Source organism: Triturus cristatus, chromosome 9 (assembly GCF_964204655.1).
Source record: "Triturus cristatus chromosome 9, aTriCri1.1, whole genome shotgun sequence".
Lineage (NCBI taxonomy): Eukaryota > Metazoa > Chordata > Amphibia > Caudata > Salamandridae > Triturus > Triturus cristatus.
The window spans coordinates 390,621,112-390,642,372 of NC_140592.1; the positions used below are offsets into that span (position 1 = coordinate 390,621,112).

Consider the following 21,261-nt stretch of genomic DNA (forward strand, 5'->3'; position numbering starts at 1 on the left):
ATGAAGAAGCCCACGCGATCCGATTGCAAGCCCCGCTGTCAGAGTAGAATAGGCGCGAGACGCTGCCATACTCACGCCTGCTGGCTGGAGAGGAAGCGAAGGTTGTCGAGCACCAGTCCATCCGGGTTGATGCTGGCGCCATAAAACCGATGCTCCAGGGCCACCAGCAGTGCGCCGTGCTTCTGTGCCAGCTCTACGTGCTCCCCTGAAAAGAAGTACCAGATTTTACCATCCAAAGTTCTCAGCTGGGATTCACTGCAGCTAGATGATGTACGGCTTTGTTATCTGCAACCCTCCATTGATCACATGCGTCAATGAATACACCCTCTACTACCTGATCCTTTTACTGATTGGCTGAGAACAGGCTGGCTGCTTCACTTTGAAAAAATACCCGTGACATTTAGCTTCATTTGAATTAGTCTGCTCGTGTCATTGCTTTGAGGAGTGTTTTTTGTGGGTCACTCAAACAGAATGTAATTCCCAACTTCATACTAATGCATGTATTAAATATCTGTAGTCTGTGGTGTTACTTGTATATATGTGCTATGTTACTATTTCATTGAAATATAATAATTCGGTAGAAGACAGAACAGAACACATGTCGATGGAAGAGTAGCAAATATGAACGTGTGCCCTCTCCCTGTAAACTCACTATACATAAATTACCAGTCTGTGTTTAAGCACATCAAAGCTTTCATTTCTCTTTATAAAAGAGGATACAGTTCCCTCCACTAGAGTTCCAAGCCTGAAACGTTACCCGAGTTTGAGGGGACAGATGCATCTCTCATTCTATGCAGAAATTTGGTCCAATCTTTGTGAGGCAGAAATTAGGTTCAATCTTTGTGAGGCAGAAATTAGGTCCAATCTTTGTGAGGGTGACAAAGCATTCTGCTGCTTAATATAGCTTAACAAAGGTGCTGGACATCACATTTCAGGCAGAGAAAAAAAGAGAATAAGTACTGTTAGTCGTGACAACCACTGGAATCGCAAATTCGGTTCCCAAGTAGCATTGCCTACTCTGCATAAGGTGGTGTCTAGCTTCAAGCTCCACTCTGCCTTAGGCTCAAACTTCCTTGCATACGAAGGTAATACACCTGCTTGACCCTTTCTGAGCCCTAACTAAACGTGATATCTTGTCTTAATCAAGCTTAAAAGGTGCTAGCAGTCACCCTAAAGGGATGGTTTGAGAGAGACAGGTGACCCAGAAGCACTGAACACGAATCTGCAGGATAGTTTTAAATCCGATTTCCCGCTCTCATTTCTAATGGCAGTGCACTACTCGGTTCAACAATTATGATACTCATGAACAGGCGTGTGCGGAAGCTCTCTGCCTTCCCCGCTGCCGCCATTTTGGGCTCCCTTCTATTTCAGTGTTTTCTATACTGAGGTTTAAGCTTTTGTGCTGCCAGCCGTGCTACCTCAAATCAAATAAACTTTATTCGGAACATTTCTTTGATAAACCATAAAAGCACAACTTTTTTAACCATTCCATCATAATCCAGCTAATAAAATCATTCCAAGCTTAATTCCCACTTAATGATTTCTCAACTCGAAATAAAAATATTCGTATATAAGGTGCGTGTAATAAAAATAAAAATTTTCTTAAATACAGCTGTGCTACCGATTTACTCACTGCCTTATATTTCAGAACCCAATACTCACCAAGAACCAGAGGAACCCTCAACTGCGTTATTACTATGCAGAGATTGGACAGCAAACATTTATGCTATACTGGGGGGTCCATCACTCTTCCGTTTCTGCCTACATGTAATGGCCGCATACTCACAACACCAAGTCATGAGCCAGAAATATTCATCTTGATTATGTATACCAGACGGAATATTCCTAAAAGGAGAATTCCAATGTGGCAGCCTCATTCTGTAGGAGTCTCTCACTCACTGACCCTAAACTGAGGTTTTCTTCAGACGATTATTCCATTTCATGATCTCAAACTAACTGGCACCAAGCAAAGTAGTACACACAAAGAAACCCGTTACCCCAGTAACATATAGGAGGGTGACATTTTTCTAGGACACAAGTCTGGGTCATCCTGAAGAAGCCTACTGACCAATGACAGGCACAGTTTAGAGGCAGAAACGTGTTGATGAATGAGGTAGATTGACAGCAGGATAGTAGGGGCATATGGTTATAAAAGATTATTTTTTCCATCTTGTAAAGTCGGGGCAAAATAAAAAATAAAAATCATCACCCACCACTATACACTTTTAATCTAGTAGGGATCGTTATAAAAGGAAGGGCAGAAATTAGTATCGCTCATTTAGGGAGGGAAATCAAAGAGCCTTTGATAAGGCATATGACTTTGTGTGAGTGAGGGTGTGTGCCCTTTATAGAAAAAGACCACATGCTACTAACTTATACAAATAAGTGAAACACGTAACCCTCCTACGTACTATTAGAGTAACAAGGGTTTCTATTTGTGATTAAATGCAGTTTGGGAGGACAATCCTATACCCTTACCAAACATTATAAGCCTCTCTCTCCACCCTAAGCGTTTGAAAACAAGCATAATTGTTCAATTTTACAGTCTTGTCAAATTTGGCATGGACACGTAAATGTTAAAACCAGACTTAACTCTCCTTCACTACAGCCTCACTCTCATATAAAGTGCCACACTCTTGCTAGACTAAACATCCATTTGGACCTTCATCTGCAAAAAGAACTTTAAGGCTCATGGGTGATGTGTTCCCATGTTGAATTCCCCAGTTGTATGTTATGATGGCCTCCTTGTCCAGAACAGCAGGTACCGCCTTATGTGGGTCTCCAGCAAACACCAGATCTCCAGGCTTTGAGGTCATTTCCGCTCCGATACTCCATCAACTAGCTTCTTCCCTCTATGCATCAGACCCAAGAATCACTCAAATTGAGAGGCTTGGAAAACATGTATTTTTGTAAAAATGTGAGAAGTAAATAATTCTCAGTAGACAAAAATACTAATATTGATAGGCAGCTGCACATCTAATCTATCAGTCCTTAGCATTTTCATTTTGACTGACAATCACATGCCAATACAGCATCTGCTCTATGCAAAAGTGTTGTACAACTTACCAACCATCACTGCAAACTTCGACAGCGAACTCTCGCCGCCAATGTAAAGGAAGACGGGTCCGTCTTTGCGTTGCCAGTACTCCTCATTGATCCAGTATCTCTGCATTGGAGATAATCCGAACAGGAGGTACAAAATGTGAATCGAGGGAAGGGGGGGGTTGGACTGATGGGTTGACAGACAGATACGGGGCAATAGTGAGGGACACTGAACGAAACATGTATAGCCATTTTACACCGTATGCAGAAACTATGAAACAGACTTAATTAAGCTGGCTACAACAGGTAATTATTTGCTTGTGGACGGACGGTCATTCTCTTATTGACGCATCTGCGTCCACGCCATCTTGCTTGCTGGACAGAAGTGAAGGTCCGCTCTGTACTCAAGCCTCGCAAGCCATAGCTACTCTGACTATGATGAGGGCTTGAACACGGAGTTTCTTGCCAAGGGTGAATCTCGAGAGGAGGCAGTAAAACCAGACTACTGAGGGTATCTGGGAAGTGAATTTCCTTTATTCTTTGGTGACCAAACTTTGTATCAAATATTTGTATTTCCATGAACACTATAGCACATTTACATATCATAGCAAAGTGATTGATAGAGATATCGCCTGATGAATGCCCCAACACTTTGTTAAAAGGTATTTTATGGCAGAAACGTGTTGACCCAGTATACCTAGCTTGGGATATACAAATGTTACCTTGCCTCACTCTATTGTTTTTAATCCTGTCCCTAACAGACAAGAATAAAGCTTACAGTCTGATTAGGTGTCAGCTTTAACCTCACTTGCTTCACTCTGTTACTCTCTGCTTATCCCACCCACACATTCTATTCACATAGGTACGATATAAAACATTCAAGAGCTCCTCCTATTTTAGGAGTTGCAGCCTACACCACAACTATCGTCGTTGGGTGAGGAGGAACCCTATGATGAAGCATGCCACATTATGGTGGGTGGGGGTTTTTGTGCTCGGAGAGTAAACTTTTTTCGTTTGTCAGAAATATTGATTACTAGCTGAACCCTCAAAGTTGAATCCACTGTTTTACACCCAGGTAGATCGTTGTGTGTATACTAATTCCTTGGGAACCTATACCCAAAGGTCTTTAAAATTCCCCCTGCCCCTTTTGTGAGTTCATCCACTTTTACAGACTTCTTTTACTAGTCTCTTCACATTGGAATGTGTAGCTTTTTTGCATCACAATCCTAAATGATCAGAGCAGGCATAATGCAACCTAGGCAGCCTTTACAAGATGTGCTATTCCCACCAAGATTACCTACAATTAATAAGGCATCCTTCAAGATTCCAAAGCTATAGTTGCCACCCACTGCAAAAAAAAAAAATCACAAAGTTCCTGCCTGGGGCCATTTTAATAGTTAGCATAATCTGTCCTACAAACAGGCAAAATATATTAGTGAGCTTGACTCTTAACCATGTCAGAAGAGGAAGCAAAGCAAACACAAGGAGGTGATTGACGGAGCGCTGAAACCTTTCAGACACTCACCTCCAGTGAGTGAAAGAATGATGATGAATTCAACCCAGATCTAATAGAGAGTGGGGTGAGTGTTTGAAAAGTTTCAGCACTCAGTCCATCGTCTCCTTGTGTTAGCTTTGTTCACCCTACATTGGCAGGGTATGCCCAGACGTGGGCCCCATGCTCACTTTGCCACTGGATTCAAGCTAGCCTGGCTGATGAGGGGTGTTACCCGAATCCGGTCCCAGGATGCTTATTTACGGTCAAGGGAAGACCTAGCTTGGCAGTTCAGGCTAGACTGTTCCCATGAGGAACAGAGTCAAGACTGATTTGCATATGGCTGGGTCTGAACTGGAGTGGCGAAGTGAGCTAAACAACGATGATGGATCCAACCCAATCTAACAGTGACCAGGGGTTAGTGTCTGAAACGTTTCAGTGCTCCCTCTGTCATCCCCTTGTGTTTGCTTTGCGCAGTAGAAGAAGCAAGCTATGACCTACTGCAGTGCACTACACAGCCCCACCATCAATCTGTAATGCACAGAAGTTCATCATATTACCATTAGGTTGAATATACGAGGACAGAGGGAACAGTATGTTGCAAAACTCTAGAAGAAGTAAGGTAGCCTCACCTGGTTGTATGTAGCATTGTTTCGGCGGTTGAAGTGGTCCAGTGGCTGCCTGATGTAGCCCTCGACAGGCTCGTTCACTGTCAGTGCCAACTGTCCTCTGTGAAACTTTCTCCTATAGTAAACCTCTTTCATAGACTGAATCTCCCGGTACTGCAAGACCTTCTCCCTAATTAGGTGGAAATTCCTTGCTGTGGATGGAGAACATTCCGTCATTGAGCGTTATGTAGTAAACGATGACAGGCAGCTGGAGAAAATGTGCTTAATATTGTACAGATTAATCACATAAACCACCGTAAACATCAACAGAAGGACTCCCCACCAAAGATCATAAATCCATCAAATTATGAACAATATGTACCCGGGGAAAGGCAAACATTTGTCCCCTGTGGGAACCAGGACGTGGAAGAGCCTAGTGACTGTGGCCCTAGGTTTGCAGCGAGCTCTTAACATCATCTCCAAATTCATTATCTTGGCCAAGTCGTGAATCTCTTTGTACATCAATTACACAAAATGCAACTAAAATAGACCATGATTAGAAAAAACTTTCAAAGCAACCATAGCCATGCTTTATGTATTAAAACAATTGTACCTTTCAAATCGCTCCAATGGACTTTTAGCTGGTTCGAACCATTTGATTAAGCAGGATTACTCAGTAAAAACAGACGCTTAATACATTTTTTAGGTCTTGCCTAGCGTTGCAGCGCATGCGCTGCTCGCTCTGCGAGATCTATTGTTGTCGAAGAGACATCAAAAGGGGACTTGAAGCCCCGCCCATCCTTCCCATTGGCCAGCATCATTATTTATGTTAAATGCTGGCCTCCGATTGGATACGAGGCTTCTTGAAAGAACGCCCCGTCTCCTTCTGGGCCAGCCCATCCGGACTGGATCGTGTGCACACGGCCGCATTCGCGCATTGGTGACAGCTTTAGAGCGGCAGCTTGCTCCATATTGCTGTTGCGCGTATTTATTTATTTATTTATTAACATGCCGGTGCAGGGTATTCAATGCATGCTGGTTGGCAGCCTAGTAGTGCTTCCAGGGTCCCTATCACAACTCTCGAAGGCTGTCGTGGTATGGAGCGCCACACACATACCACCCGAGGGGTGTCGGAAAAACGAGGTGCGGGTCAGCACTTGTTTCACAGGGCCGGCGCTTCCCACATATCATTGCTCAGTTCTAACGGAGAATTAAATAATTTGAGTATACTTGCATACAGTTCACAAACTTGTATCATTCAGCTGCTGCAGCAAACAGCCACTTAGATGTTGCTCACTCACTGCTGTCTGACGTGGGGAAATAACAAGCAGAGCCAGGAAAATCCGTACGGGGATTACAATCCAGCCGCCAACCAGTCCCATCGGCTCAGCTGCTCCTCCAACGCAAGTCAGCGACATGGATCAATCCTCCATACTGCGCATGAACCTCCTCTGTCAGTCTCATTGGAACAGCGAAAAGGAGTGGGCAGCTCAACTCAGTTTGTTATGTTTCTTATGTGTGATTGCCCATTCCCCATTTGCCCGGATTCCTGGTCTCCCCGGTGTACATCCGACAATGCAAAACTACAAAACTTCTCCACTCAAACTGCCACCAGCCGTATCAACCGCGGAGGATGACGGGAGCTCCCAATGCGGCTTCCACGCACTTAGCCAGCCCCTTCCCAGGACTAAGAGAGGCTTGAGTTGGTGGAGGACATGGGACCGGGGAGGGGTGTTTACCTTCCACGGTCTCTTAACCTAGGTGAAGATGTGATTTTAATGTCTTTACTTTCCCCGCTAGACGCCTGCAAGAATGTGCATTTAAACCTCTGGTGGTGATGAAATTTTCACAGGTGAATTGATCACTTTCCTCTCTCAGATTTGACTTTTGGTTTTAGTGGTACCGCCAACCCTCTCCCAACTGTTTTTGTTGTATTGCTCTTTGCGTCCCGCTCTCAAAGCAGGGCTATCACGTTCTTTGTGGTTTTCCAAAAGTGCTTATCAACATCCTTACTTGTGTTTCAAAGTGCCACATATAACGTCTTCACTGAATTATTGCATCTCTGGTCCCATTTAATTTTGTTTTCGGACTAGGGGCACTTGGTTGTTTTTGTAGCCTGTGAATCCGTTTCCTCAAAGCATCTACTGATGTGCAGTGAACCTTTCACATAAATATTTGTGCTTTGGGGTTTATCTTAAGTAGGGCGAAATCAAAACACATTGCAAGTAGTAATGTCTGGAAAAACATTGTATTCTTCTTCAGCCCCTTGAACTTTAATTATGGAGGTTGCCTGTATGGGACTTAAAAGTTAGTTTGAGACCCATGAAAGTACATAGTGGTGATGATTTTCCTTTGGGGTGCCTAAGTACATATGTAGATATTTAGGAAAGCATGTGGATTTGTGGATTCTGTAACTGGAGCTTGTATTTTAGTCTAGGAATACTCAGCAAATTAAGCCCGATGGGGAATCCTTTTTCATGTTTCATAATAAAAGGGGTGTCACTATGCTGTACAGTAGTTTCTTATCCATCCTGACATTTGCTTGCGAAGACAGAAATAATCCCAGAATAGCAAGGCATCAAGAGAATCTTCAGAAGCATGAATTCATATGGGTACAGCTTGCGGGTGAACAGTTGGTAACCTTAGCATGGGCCGTTCTGCATCTCTCTCATCTACTAGTGACTATATTCCACTGCCAGATGCCTCTTCAAGCCTAGTAGTATTAACTGCTGCTAGCATTTTAGTGGCTTACGCTGTTAGGCAAGTTCCTGACACTTGTGGGTAGGGTCTGCTCTCACAGTTCTAGTATCTTAAATGCCCTTAGGTCTTTAACCATACCAAACTCATATGCGTTGAAAGTGTGATTTTGATTGCTCTGGTTACGTGCATCATCAGAATAATGATCACAAGAGAAGTAGAGTAAGTATTTTCTGCTGGATTTTTCTGTGGAATGGTGCCTCTGGGTTTTATTCTATTTTATTTTTAAGTTATATGACATTTGTCAATCAGGATTGCTTGGTATTTGTATTTATGTAGATCTCTGCTTCCACCGTATAAAAGTTAAAAAAAAACGCATTACTGAAAGTTTGTGCTATTGCATTATTATTAGCAACGCCAATAGCTCAAAGTTTCAGTAATGCGAGACCTATTGCATTGCAAATGCTTGTTTTTATTTTAATGAGCGCTATACTGTGGAAAAAATCTACAGCTGGATGCTGAAAAGTGGTTTAAAATGGTTAACTGCAAATTCAGCTGAATGGAATGGCTCTGGTTTTTCTATAGTTTTTAAATGAATGATATCAATAGATAAATGACATCAGAGCCCAAATGTCGGTGACATACACTATTCCTCCCACAAGCAAAACTCATCAGCTGTACCAGTGGAACTCCGCGCAAAAAATACAAAAACCTTTTTGCCAGTCTTCTGTATGACTGAGTGGATAGTCTTTCCCCCACCTCTACATTCCATTGTATGGTTTATTTGACCAGTTATTAACATCGAATGATCTTTTAGGAACCGTAGTTAACAGTGCTGGGCCCTCGCTATGTCCACTTCTAATATTGTGAAATTGCTAACAGCTTCCAATTGATTAATATAGGCAACTAGGGACACAACAAGTCACCACAGCGCATACTTATGCCTCGGGGCAGTAAACCACAGGTTTCTGAAATGTTGTCTTATCTGAGCACTTTATCGGAAAATGTGTACGCTTGTGCAAAATGGATACCTAAGATGCTGGTGCAGACCTCCTGGAAGTAGCAAATGTTTCAGTTGCATTCGCTTCCATTGGACATGGCTGACAATAGTTCTCAATCTACCAAACGTATTATAGTTTATGGACCATACTACACACAACATTAAATTACTGATTGACGAAGCCCAACAGTTGTTTGTGCTGGATCTTTCTTAGCACAATTCCTCATTTAGTTTAAAAGAGAAAATATATATCTCATATTTATGGTTTCATCGTTTTTATTAATGTAGCATACAGATAAACATTCATAATGGTACTGTAATTCACGATCAAAACTCCTACATAATAGAAACGCAATCCACAGTAGCACACTACCTAAAAAAAATGTATGTTTTCTTTTACTCCCACCTGAAAAAGGTGGTGATCTGTTGACTAAACTTGGTGGTCCTAAAAAGAATACTCTGAGGAGGGGAGGGCGGCTTTGCAAGAATTTGCATACAAGAGTGTGTAAGGTATCATGAGTTTATCCAGGTCTTATAACTGCCTCCCATGTTATCTGGTAAGATAAAAAAACAAAAGAGAATCAAAACAGTAAAAAAGACGTTTGGGCAGATGGGAAAAGGAGTAAGACGCCCTTGTCTTCTTGCATTAAAGAAGTTCAATATACCCACCAGAGAAGAAATATATTTACATTTTGTGTCTGTATAAAGTTCATCTGAAGTGCCTTTTAAAATTGAACCAGTCAAAAACTGAAGTCCTCCTCTTCAGGAATTCCTCTTCTTTTAATAGAGAATCCAAATGGGCGTGTGCGGCACTGGCCAATTTTCTCCGATACCTCTAAACTGATCATCTACTCTGGCACTGTCCTTTCTATGACTGAAGACACTTCTGAAGTAGTGAAGTCAAGCTCTCAGGCCCTTAAAAGCCAAATAGGAATCTTTCCTGATCTTGCCTAGCTAAATCAAGTTCAAGATGTCCTGCGTTGGTCAAACAATCATTTCTTCTGTAATTTCTTTGCTTCAGTCTAAAGAAACTGGGTAGCAGACCCTACAACGCACAGGCCTCCATGCATTGACATGATTAACCACTCAGCCCGCATACTAAACCAAATTGCCTAACCCTTCACAAACATTTGAGAACCTACTGATTTTAATTTGCATTTCAGTCCTGCAGGCAAACATGTATTCTTCCTTCCTCACTAACACCACAGAGCCCTCTGGTTGTTAAAAAGACATGCTTAGCAAAACACATATTGTTATAGCGCATCCCTCAGGGCAAACACACTCTTCGTGATGCTCCTCTATTACATTTTCTGATATACTGTATAGTTCAAATATGTGCCTATCTTAGCAGAGGAGAGGGATAACTGAAATTGAAGTAACCAACTGATGAGGAATGTAGATTTATAATGGTACTCAGTAAGTAAAGAATTTCGCAGACGAGGATTTTGCATTTGATTTTTAAAAAGAATCACAACATAAGAAGACCTATTCTTCCTGCTGACATGTGGTCTAATTTTCCTAGATGTAGGTCCAAAATAACAGCATTTTGGGCCTTGTAAGAGGGCACCAGGAGCTAATGAGGCTGAACATTTAGAGATTTGGCGTAGTCTAACTTGAGACTGATTAGATCCCCCAAGGCCATTGAATGAAATTTTATGTGCAGATAGGATGGACCGAAGGAAGCTCAACTTTGCAACTGCTTTGATTTTATGGAGGAAAAATTAAAGTTTTAAAAATATTACTGCCATTTTGCCGTTAGAGTTGACAATGTCATTGTAGGAGTGGAAATCTGAAAGGGTGGCAAAAAAATGTTAAAGTCTCAGGTTTGTGTGATCAAGAGTAGATGCTTGTCCTTGCTTTGGATGAGTGGCAGCAAGCCGGCAGCCATACAATCTTTTCTTGTTTCAAGACATAGGGGCAGCTCTTAATATTGACTGTAGGCCACCTAGATATGGATATATAGTTAGGTGTTATTGATAGAGGAATACCATTAGTTGAGGTGACTTGCATATCCTCAAAGCAGTTGTTGGTCCCCTTTGTGTACAAGTATCAGCAAATATGCCTTCTGATAAAGACCCCTGTGGCACATGGCCGGCAACATATACTTCTACATTAACATTATTAGGATTCTGGACTTTAAGAACTAAGTGGAGACACTACTGCCTGTATCTGAGTTGTTACAAAGTTCCACGAGTGCACCTTAGTTCGTATGAAGACAAGCACACCTTAGGAAGTCTAAATTGGCCTCTAAACTACACTACTGCATGTTAGTTGCTCCAGTTCTATGGATGGGAAAGCAGCAAATGTATGCAATCATATACCCAGTCGCCTAGGGGCTAGAATACATTTCTGAGAGCCCACAGCACTATAATGCTATACCACTGGCAGGCATGTGCTAGGCAAATGCTGACAGCATAACATACAACATAACGTGTATTTGTAAAGCGCCCGTTCACCCACAAGGGTATCTTGGTGCTGAATAACAGATGTTAATTGTTACCCAACTCAATGGTACTCATTTTGTCAACCTCGGATTGATGAAAGGCTGAGTGGACCAGCCGGGATTTGAACCTGTGACCATGAGGTCGAATATAGGCCCCTGAAGTGGACGCATTACCCAATGAGTCACCAGACCCAGCATATATTTTGTATTATTCATTAAAATAATAGTTACCACCCGAGACCTGTGAAATTAAATCTTAATAAACAGCACAATTATAGATCTTGATACAGTGGTCTATGTATCACTGTGCGACCAAACGGGAGAAACACAGGAGGTGAAGCGTGAAACATTTCTCTCCAGTTCACTGTAAAGGTACCAAACTGTTACACTGGAGCAGCCAGCTCACATGCACCAATTAAATTAAAAAGTTGTACTTTTCTTAAAATTGAAGAGCTGAGACACACTTCAAGAGCAGCAGACATAGAGGCTGCACAGTATGGTGGAGATCAACAATAAAGGGTGCAGAAAAGGTCAAATATAAACAACCTTTACAAATGTAGATGGGATTCCCTACATTTCAGAACACAGCAAGAAGCCCTATAAATGCATCTTGGGGCTACATAAAAATAAAATGTAAAAGTAGATATGAATGTTGCTTGATTTGTAGGTTTTTTTGTGAAAGGGAAAAGGTGACCTTTCACACCTTCCCTTAGATACTTCCCTTTATTCACGTGTGTAAAATCAGTGTTTAATGTGGCAAGTAGGAAGATACCACAGATCTTAAGCTGTTTTACAGTTTTTTCATTCTTTTAACAAAATGACACACTGTTTCAAAGTGCTGCATGAAGGGAAAATGTATCAGGGGTTTCCCCATTTGTCAGCTGCTATTTCACCCGCAATGAAAGCTCAGCACATTTCTCTCACCTAGCACAGCAGACACACATTTAGAGGAGCTATGCAAGCATGGACTGTGCCCCTAGACGACATGACAGAGAGCGCTGGGTAAGCACAAACGAGACCCGTTTCAGGAAGCACACTTCCCCTTCTTGCACAATGCAATTTGGCAAAGTGGGGAAGTGGTAGAAACGTATTTAAAATCTACGTTATCAACGCCTGAAAATAAGCAGCTGCGCATTTTAAATGACATATCATATCCAATCCAGTCAGGAGTCCTACAGAGCACCCTGCCCATTAAACAAAATAATTTGGTCACATCCCCCACCAAAAAATGCGTTGGTCTCACAATCATTATATCAAAAGATAAATCATCTAAACAAGCAAAACACTGAAGTTCGGGTATGATACCAACAAAGGCTACCTAGGAAAAACAAATATCTAGAAGTGTATCTTTTTTAATTTATTACAATAAACATATGCCTGGCATAACAGTTTATGCGTGCTGACCGTGTATGTGAAATCAGAGTAGAGAAAACTAAAAAAAAGTCCAAAAACTATACAGAAAGATGCTTTCTTCCCTTACAAAAAAACTCACAGTATGCATAAATACAAATATATCGGGACCAAAATATGGTGGATTGTTTTTTTCTACATTTAATCATTACACTGGCCTTCATCTACCCAAGAAGAAGATATCTAGGCAAGCTGAGTGCCAAACGACTATCGGTTTTCATACACTAATTAAGCATCCGAGGACGCTTCTGCTATCCTTGCTACAAACTAGCAACCATGTGCGGCCTGCTCCACAGTTTGTTTCCTTCCAATGTAAATCTACATCAGTTAAAACAAGCTTTGGCAAAGCCAATACGTCAAAGTCTTTTAGCTTTGTTAATGCTTGTTTTTCTGTCATTGTTTTTACAAAACGTAATTGTTAGGGAAGCTGATGGACCCCTCATCAGCATACAACAAGTATTGGCAAAGCCAGCAGGTTTACCCTATGCGAGAGCAATTTGCTTTGCCAATGTCTTTTAGCCATGTTGTACTGCAACATGGACTGGAGTGGCGTCGAGTAGGGTAGCGTCGAGTAGAGTGGCGTCGAGTAGAGTGGCGTCGTGTAGAGTGGCGTCGTGTAGAGTGGCGTCGTGTAGAGTGGCGTCGTGTAGAGTGGCGTCGTGTAGAGTGGCGTCGAGTAGAGTGGCGTCGAGTAGAGTGGCGTCGAGTAGAGTGGCGTCGAGTAGAGTGGCGTCGAGTAGAGTACAGTAGCCTGGAGTAGAGTACAGTAGCCTGGAGTAGAGTTGAGTAGCCTGAGAGTAGCCTGGAGTAGAGTAGAGTAGCCTGGAGTAGAGTGGAGTGTCTTGGAGAAGTGTAGAGTTGCTTGGAGTGGCGCAAAATAGAGTGAAGTCGCTTAGAATAGTTTAGTGTAGAGTGGAGTTGCACAGAGTGGATTGGAGTAGACTCGAGTACAGTCGATTGGCGCAGAGTACAATGGTGTAGAGTGGATTGGCACAGAGTAGAGAGGAGTTGAGTGGAGTACAAAAGAGTGGCGTGGGGTGGCGTGAAGTGGTGCAGAGTAAAGTGGCATGGTGTTGAGTGGTGTGCAGTGGAATGGAGTGGAGAAGATTGGCGTAAAAAGGTGCGGGGTAGAGTAAATTGACAGAGCGAAGCAGGGTGGAGTGAAGTGGCACAGAGTAGAGTGACATTGTGTGGAGAGGGGTAGAGTGGCACTGTGTAGAGTGAAGTGGTGTAAAGTGCAGTTACGTTGAGTGGCATACAGTGGAGTGGCACAGAGTACAGTGGCGCAGAGTGCAGTGGGTGAAGTGTAGTGGTGCAGAGTTGAGTGTTGTAGGGTGTAGTGGCACAAAGTGAAGTGTCAGAGTCATGCAGAGTAGAGTATAGTGGCGCAGAGAGCAGTGGCGGAGTAGAGTGGTGTAAAGTGCAGTAGTGTAGAGTGGAGCAGTGCGCAGTGGCAGATTTGAGTGGCATAGAGTGGCACAGAGTAGAGTGGCGCAGAGTAGAGTGGCGCAGAGTAGAGTGGCGCAGGGTGGGGTGGGAGAGAAAAGAAGCAACATGGAAGGGGGACGGCTGTGAGGGAATAGAAGCTACATGGACGAGGACATGGGAGACGGACTAAAACCACAAGCATTCACATGGAGTGCTTGAACACAAAGAAAAATGTAGCTCCAAATACGGGAGCAGTGGATGGACACAAGTACTGTGTCCATGCTCTAAGGGAGGGACCAAACACAAGAAGAGGACTTGACGCCCGCATGTCATGACTAATGGGAATTAACTAATTGTGGGCGATGTTGAAGCCAACAAATGGTAAGCTATGGTTAGTCTGTAAGCCCACAATATGTATACAAAAGTCTTGCAGAGACAGCACATGCGCAGTCTAAGCGAAGCCTAAAATGAAAACACTGGCTAAAAGGAAAACTATTTTTGTTCTCAGAAAGTACTCATTGCCTTAGTAGTCCCTGGCACTAAAGGGAACTACTTTGTTTGTGGTTGTGCTCCTTGTGAAAGAACACAATGCCATCAGCCACAGTGAAGTTGGCCAATAGCTGAAATGGGCTAACTCACTACGCAGTGTTGTATGCTGTAGTGGGCAGCAGAAAAAGTTGAATGGCACAGCAGCAGACCAATCAATGATGCAGGCTGGCTGAAAGCCCATATATATGTATTATAAAGCAATACTATAATAAAAAATTGCTGCATTATGCCACATAATTTACCATTTCTTGTGCCATAATTTAGTGACCCCTTCCGCATAATTTGGTGCTCCTCTGCTGCATAATTCCAGTGGCCCTGGTCTATATGCACACTATAGATTAGCTATATACAGACATGTACAAAGCCATATTTAAACGTTTTACAAATAGGCTCCTGAATAGTCTGAATCAATAGCTATTTTACAAAGAAAATTACTTGGATATAATGTGCGTGGCAAGCTGCTGTGTCAGATAATTTTCCTGCGTCACTGCTATGCACAGTGCGTCATTCAACAGCTATTGAGATGCGGGTCAAGAAGAATGCACATGGGATACAGGACCCATCTTGTCAGTGCACGCTGGAACACAAAGTTGTTGGAATCAAAAGGCTGAAACTGTCCAAAGAATGCACTTTAGAAATACTTACAAGTGTAATGTGCAAGGATCCTTTCAGTGACACTCCCCATTCATGAAAATGACCTCCTAAAGATCTTAAGGGTCAGAGTGTTTTGAAAACCTATAGCATACTTGGGGATTTAAGTTTTTGAATCACATCTCTTCATCCGTTTCTCCCTCCCAATGATTGACTCTGTTCCAGTGCCGCAAAGCGGCCGGACAGCTTGTACCAAAAACATAACAACAACCCACTGACATATGACACAGGTCAAGTGGGGCCTCTAGAGGAACCATGTAAGCAAGGTTCCAGGTGTCTGATTGTTCCAGCTTCTGCTCCAGCAATAAACAACATTTAGGGCTTGTCTCATACATGAGCAAAATGTCATAGGAGCAAATTTACATTTGGTGGTTTTTAGGTCTCGCCTGGCGTAGGCTGCGCAGACATGCGCAGTCTCGCTGGCGAGATTTAATGATTTAGGGTAGCTTTCACTAGCGGGGTTTAAGCACGCCCCTCTTTTCCATTGGCTGGCGTCACCGTTTATGGTAAACGGTGGGCAGCCATTGGAAAAGAGCTTCCAGTGACGTACACTTTTCTCTTTTAGAGCCGTCCCAGTTGGACTGGCTGCCCCGACTTACTGCTGGCGTAAAAGGTTTGTTATCTTTATGGGGCCAAACACATGGCCCCATAAAGATAAGAAACCTTTTAGCACAAAAGGCAGTCAGGCTAGCCAGTCCAACTGGGACGGCTCTAAAAGAGAAAACTGTCTCTGGCTTCTCTGGTGACTTTAACAACCGTGGGCGCTATGCCCCGACATTGTCACGTGAGAGCTTGTGTCTCACTCTTCGCCAACCAGCAGGAAGTGCGTGAATCTTCTGGGAGCGAGGGGCACATATGGAGGGGAGAGAGTGTATCCCCCACGAGCACGAGAGTACCTCTGAGGCACGTGACAGTGAGTGCACGTGTGAGGGCATGTGAGATCCGCAGAGCCATGTTTTTTGTCTTGCAATTTTATATAGCTCAAACTCAACCTGGAGGTATCATGGCGCTATACACGAGCACCAGCTGTTGCGGACGGGCACATCAATGTTTTGTTAGGTGTGTGGAGATGAAGTGATTTGCCCAGAATCACAAGAGGTTGAGCTGCAGAGACTCTAACCTGGTAACCCAGCTTCGAGGTCATATGCTTTAAACGTTAGGCCACATCTTAATGAGTCCAGCCTGCAGGGACAGGGCCCATGTACTTTCACTCCAGAGTGTGTCACTCCTGGGCGTGTCACTCATGGATGTATCACTACCGGGTGTGTCATTACTGGGTGTGTCATTACTGAGGGTGTCACTCCTGAGTGTGTCACTGGGGCGTGGGGTTGAGCAAACAACCGCGTACTGGTCACCGTGTTCTATTTGTATGACGATGCTTGTTTAAACCCGAGATGTGCTTGGTGGGCGCTATACCCCGACTTTGTCACGTGAGAGCATGTGTCTCACTCTTCGCCAACCAGCAGGAAGTGTGTGAATCTTCTGGGAGCGAGGGGCACATATGGAGGGGGGAAGAGTGCATCCCCCACGAGCATGAGAGCATCTCTGAGGCCCGTGACAGTGAGTGCACGTGTGAGGGCGTGTGAGATCCGCAGAGCCGTGCTTTTTGTCTTGTTGGTTTATATAGCTCGAACTCAACCCGGGGGTATCAGGGCGCTTTACACGAGCACCAGCTGTTTCAGACGGGCACATCCATGTTTTGTTAGGCGTGGGGAGATGAAGTGATTTGCCCAGAATCACAAGAGGTTGAGCCGCAGAGACTCAAACCTGGTTACCAAGCTTCGAGGTTGTACGCTCTAGCCGTTAGGCCACATCTTATTGATGCGGCTGCGAGATGCGATATGTGGTGGGGGAGGGGGAGAAGCGGGAGTTGTGTGCGCGCGCGGCCAATGCTTGGAAAAACAAGCATTGAAAATGCAATAGGTCTCGCCTTTGATTAAGTTAAAGCCCCTTGCTTTGCTAATGGTATTGTGTAGCAAAGCAAATAGCTTTAACTTAATAAAAGGCGAGACCTATTGCATTTTTAATGCTTGTTATAAAAATTCCATCGGATTTAATATTCAGGGAGTTGAGGAGTCCAGTTCTACAAACATTTATCACTAAAGCAGGGCAGTCTCTACATTTAAATGACATTCCAGTACTGAATAGCAATAAAGAACAAATGATGCTCAATGTGTGCTCTATAACAAAGACCATCAGAATGTTTTGAATAAAGTCGGAACAGGGTTTCGTATATTTGTGGCAATTTTAAAGCATTTGTTTAATATACGCATTACCCCAGGAACTTCGAAGGCCTGTTCGTACACTTTTTTCTTGTTAATATTACCATTAATATTTTGAGGAAAGATGCATGAAATTATCAACTCTTGTGCCTCATGCTCTGTTGCTCCTTCAGAAAGAAATAAAATCCAAATTTCACACAATAGGGCCTCAAAGTCCAGTCTCATCCTATATTGACTCATTGCTTTGGGATTACCCTTGCAAATACCAAGTCTCTATAGATCAACGTTGTATTCTGAAAACATGTTTTTTTTTTTAAAGAAAACAAAAATTGCACCGGCAGCAAAGTGCAGATTTGCCTCCCCCCTCCCCCCCCCCCCCCCCCAAACTCTTTTTATTGCCTTTTGCTTAAACACATAGCCTTAAAAACCAACATCGACATCAGAACCTAGACAGGTAGTTATAAAAAAAATCTTATGGCAACATTTGATGCTCATTTGTACCAACGGACAGCTACTCAGACTTCCAAGTCATTTAAGTAAACATTAGTAGCTACTATTAGTTAACAACTAAACTTCAAAATACAGTTGTGTTACATTTCTTTCATCAGAACCTCTGGTGGCTGGCTGCAGGCAAGATACCATAGCTCTTGGCATTTTACACAATCTCTTGCTTGATACATTTTTAGCATGGCCCTAATGTATTGCATAATATTTGTAGGTATGCCACTGGTCAAGACCTTTTGATTTTACCAAACATATATAGTTATTGCATGGGATTGTGCAATCCCTATATAAACACCCATCACTATTTTCATGATAATCCGCAACTTGTGAGGCACCTAGTTGCTGATTATAAGAAAAAGATGTCAGAAATCAGCTGCTAGAAGTTATTACAGTCGAGTTCTGATGTCACAATGCCTGCTGCCACAGCCAGCAATCGAGGTGAAAGGCAGGTCAGGTCAAAGAGCAGAATTGAAACGAAAATGAAGTGTTGCTTTTCTTTCTTCTACTCAATTTTTCTAGTTTACAGTGAAAAGCAGAAAGAATATGCTCATTTTTGCACTCCTTGGATAATTATAGAAAAGTGAGATTCTTTCTGCATGTAACTGTACATTCCGAGCTTTTTTTTTCTTCTTCATGACTTGTATGGAACGGTTTTTAATATCTTTTTTCATGAAATATTTAACAGGTATTTGATGTGCTTAATTGTGTGCTAGAGGTTTCTATTTGTATTCTTCATCTTTGCAAACATGCTCTCTGTTTCATTTGAAAGACCTATGCACCAAGTTTTTAAGTGGTTTGAGGGAAAGGTGATGGCGTGACCATGTATTATTATATTGGATAAAGAACCCCCTGGCATACATTATAAGGGAATATAAAATCAACTCGGAGTTCCATCACCTTCTAAAGGAACTTGGCCTTTGGCCTCATTCCTGTATATGGAACTCCTCGGTGACTTGCAATATCCTTATAATGTATAGGAGAGGGTACTTTATCCCTTACATTATTTTGTAATTTCTAGACATGTTAATACTGTCTGGGCAAAAACTTCACCTCATTGGTACCAGTTTAACAACCAAAAACAAACAGATGAGCAATCAACCCTGGTGTTGGATCTTCCACTGTGTGCAAACACATATTGCTACATTTTTAGTAACTTTTAATCATTTGAACTGGAAACAATGTTTTGGTTAAAATCTGCAGATTTTACAGCAGCTGATGAATTACGTGGCAATTGCAGCAATCCAAAGCAACATCTGCCGAATCGCATAATTCCAGTGGCCATAATAGACACACAATACACACATACATACGCACGCACGCACCCACACTATTCACACTTATCAGTTGTAGGCGGTCCCACTAGTTTAATCTGTTGCTCCACCTAAAAATCACTTAAAGAGATGCCACTGGCAGGGTGCCTTATGCTGTTTGAGGATTTCCGTATAACTAGAGCTCATGTGTGAATTTGGTCTCACAAATTTCACTCATGTATATGTTATACGTGGATAGTGGCTCAATAAAGATGTCTGCCATCAAAACCCTTACATTTAGTCAGCTGGATGGCATAAATGCTACGGAAGCAGACCTTAAGTATGTAGTTGATAGCATCTGAACATGGATGGCAAAAACAGAGTCCAAAACACAGACTACTAAAATCTCATCTTACAAAAAATATCTTCCTACACAAATTTTGGCCTGCAGCTGAAGTGTATATTAAATACTCGCACCCAAAATACAAGACAAGAAGTAGAAGAATACAAAGGCAGACAGACCTTGGCAAAGTCAGTAGTTCTAGCTTTCATTCTCAGTCACAAATAAAGCATTTAAAAAAACCTTCAGCAGTGAAAAGAAAAGTATTTTTTTTAATACAATGAATCTACGTGATGGACAATTTAACGTGTGCATTTCTGGGGTGTAAATTAGCCCCTCATGCATGCTAATCACTCCATACAAGGTGGAATGATACACCAGAGTGAAAAGACAATATCATATAGGAAGAGTGGTGCGCCCCTGGGTGGAGCCAACCCCACTCTATGCAGTTTATAAATAACTGGGGGCAGATTTATGCGCCACTTTTGCGTCACTTTTAACATGGGAAAAGTGACGCAAAAGTGGCGCAAGGGGCTCATAAATCTGCCCCCTGGTATTAAAAAAGTCTAACAGGCAGATATGCGCCACGTTAGACCTAAAAAACATAAAATAGAGAAAAGTGAGCTATGGACACCTGACAAGATACACCTCGAAGTATTTGTACGTACGAGCACCAAAATGAAAGAGGGTGGAAACTGATAAGCAAGGGACTTGACCGCTCATATTTTTTTTTCTCTCTTTTTTGCGCGAACTCGACCCGAGGATGTTAGAGCCCTTGACATGAGCTGCAGTTACATTAAACAAGGACACATTCATTTATTTTTGTCGACACGGGGAGATTAAGTGAGGTGCCCAGAATTATAGGATGTTAAGCCGACGCCGAGACCCTGTTCCAAAGGCGGCAGCTCTGGTCGTTACGCCACACCCTCTCCTTGCGCTAGCTCCATCTACAGCAGCGCGCTGGTCTCTGTAAAGTTCTCACGATACCCCAAAGTCAGGCATTTGATCTAACTTTACTCACCTGCATTTCCCAGCTCGAGGAGCGACAGAAGCAGTGCTAGCGCCGAGAAGCAGAACCCCTTCATGTCTACTGGGGACCGTACCGTGCAGCCTACTGCCAAGGACTGCTGCTGGCTGAAGCCCTGGCAAACACTCGATGGCTCCTCTCGCGTGCCCTTCTCAGCCAAAGAAAAGGAGCGACCAGCAACGAAACATGAGCTCAAAAAAAGAACGGTGTTCTCAACGCTGCTACCCTCGGCGTAGCCAACTTCCTCCTCACATGACTAGCGGTGTCCTCACATGACGGCATCTAACGCTCATCTCTCATTGGCCAGCGCAAGTTTGGCCGTAGCGGAGGCAATTTCAGTTTTACTTTCTGTTGTGCGCAGGGGCTGTTCCAGCATAGACCCCCTGGTAGTAAATTACTTTTAAAATCCCGTGTTGCCTTTGGGCGTCTTGAGTGGGTGCAAGCGGACGCGGTTTCCTTCTCACAACTAGGGTTGCCACCTTTCTTCGAGACAAATACTGGCCGTTTGTTCATGTTTTTAGATTCTTAAAGGACAAGACGCTGGTACTTGAATAGGGTTTTGTTTAAAATACTCAGTATTGTTTTTAGATCTAATCTA

The 21,261-nt window shown here is 43.0% G+C and overlaps 1 protein-coding gene across 2 annotated transcripts in view; it reads right to left on the minus strand.

Annotated features, from left to right (window-relative positions):
* Window positions 1–20,971, minus strand: part of LOC146798014 (thymus-specific serine protease-like) — a 151,039-nt gene extending 130,068 nt beyond the window's left edge. Inside the window, exons 1-4 of one of the 2 annotated variants that reach the window (XR_014968588.1) lie at window positions 20,658–20,933; window positions 5,167–5,354; window positions 3,067–3,166; window positions 76–205 (exon numbers count right to left, since the gene is read on the minus strand). Coding sequence is in view for 1 of the 2 variants with exons in the window: in XM_085625246.1 (XP_085481372.1) it covers window positions 76–205; window positions 3,067–3,166; window positions 5,167–5,354; window positions 20,658–20,721 (482 nt within the window). In the remaining variant the exon portion in view is untranslated. Of the gene's footprint in view, window positions 1–75; window positions 206–3,066; window positions 3,167–5,166; window positions 5,355–20,657 lie in introns of both variants that reach the window. The other variant, XM_085625246.1, reaches the window with a different exon arrangement.
* Window positions 20,972–21,261: the final 290 nt, after the last annotated feature.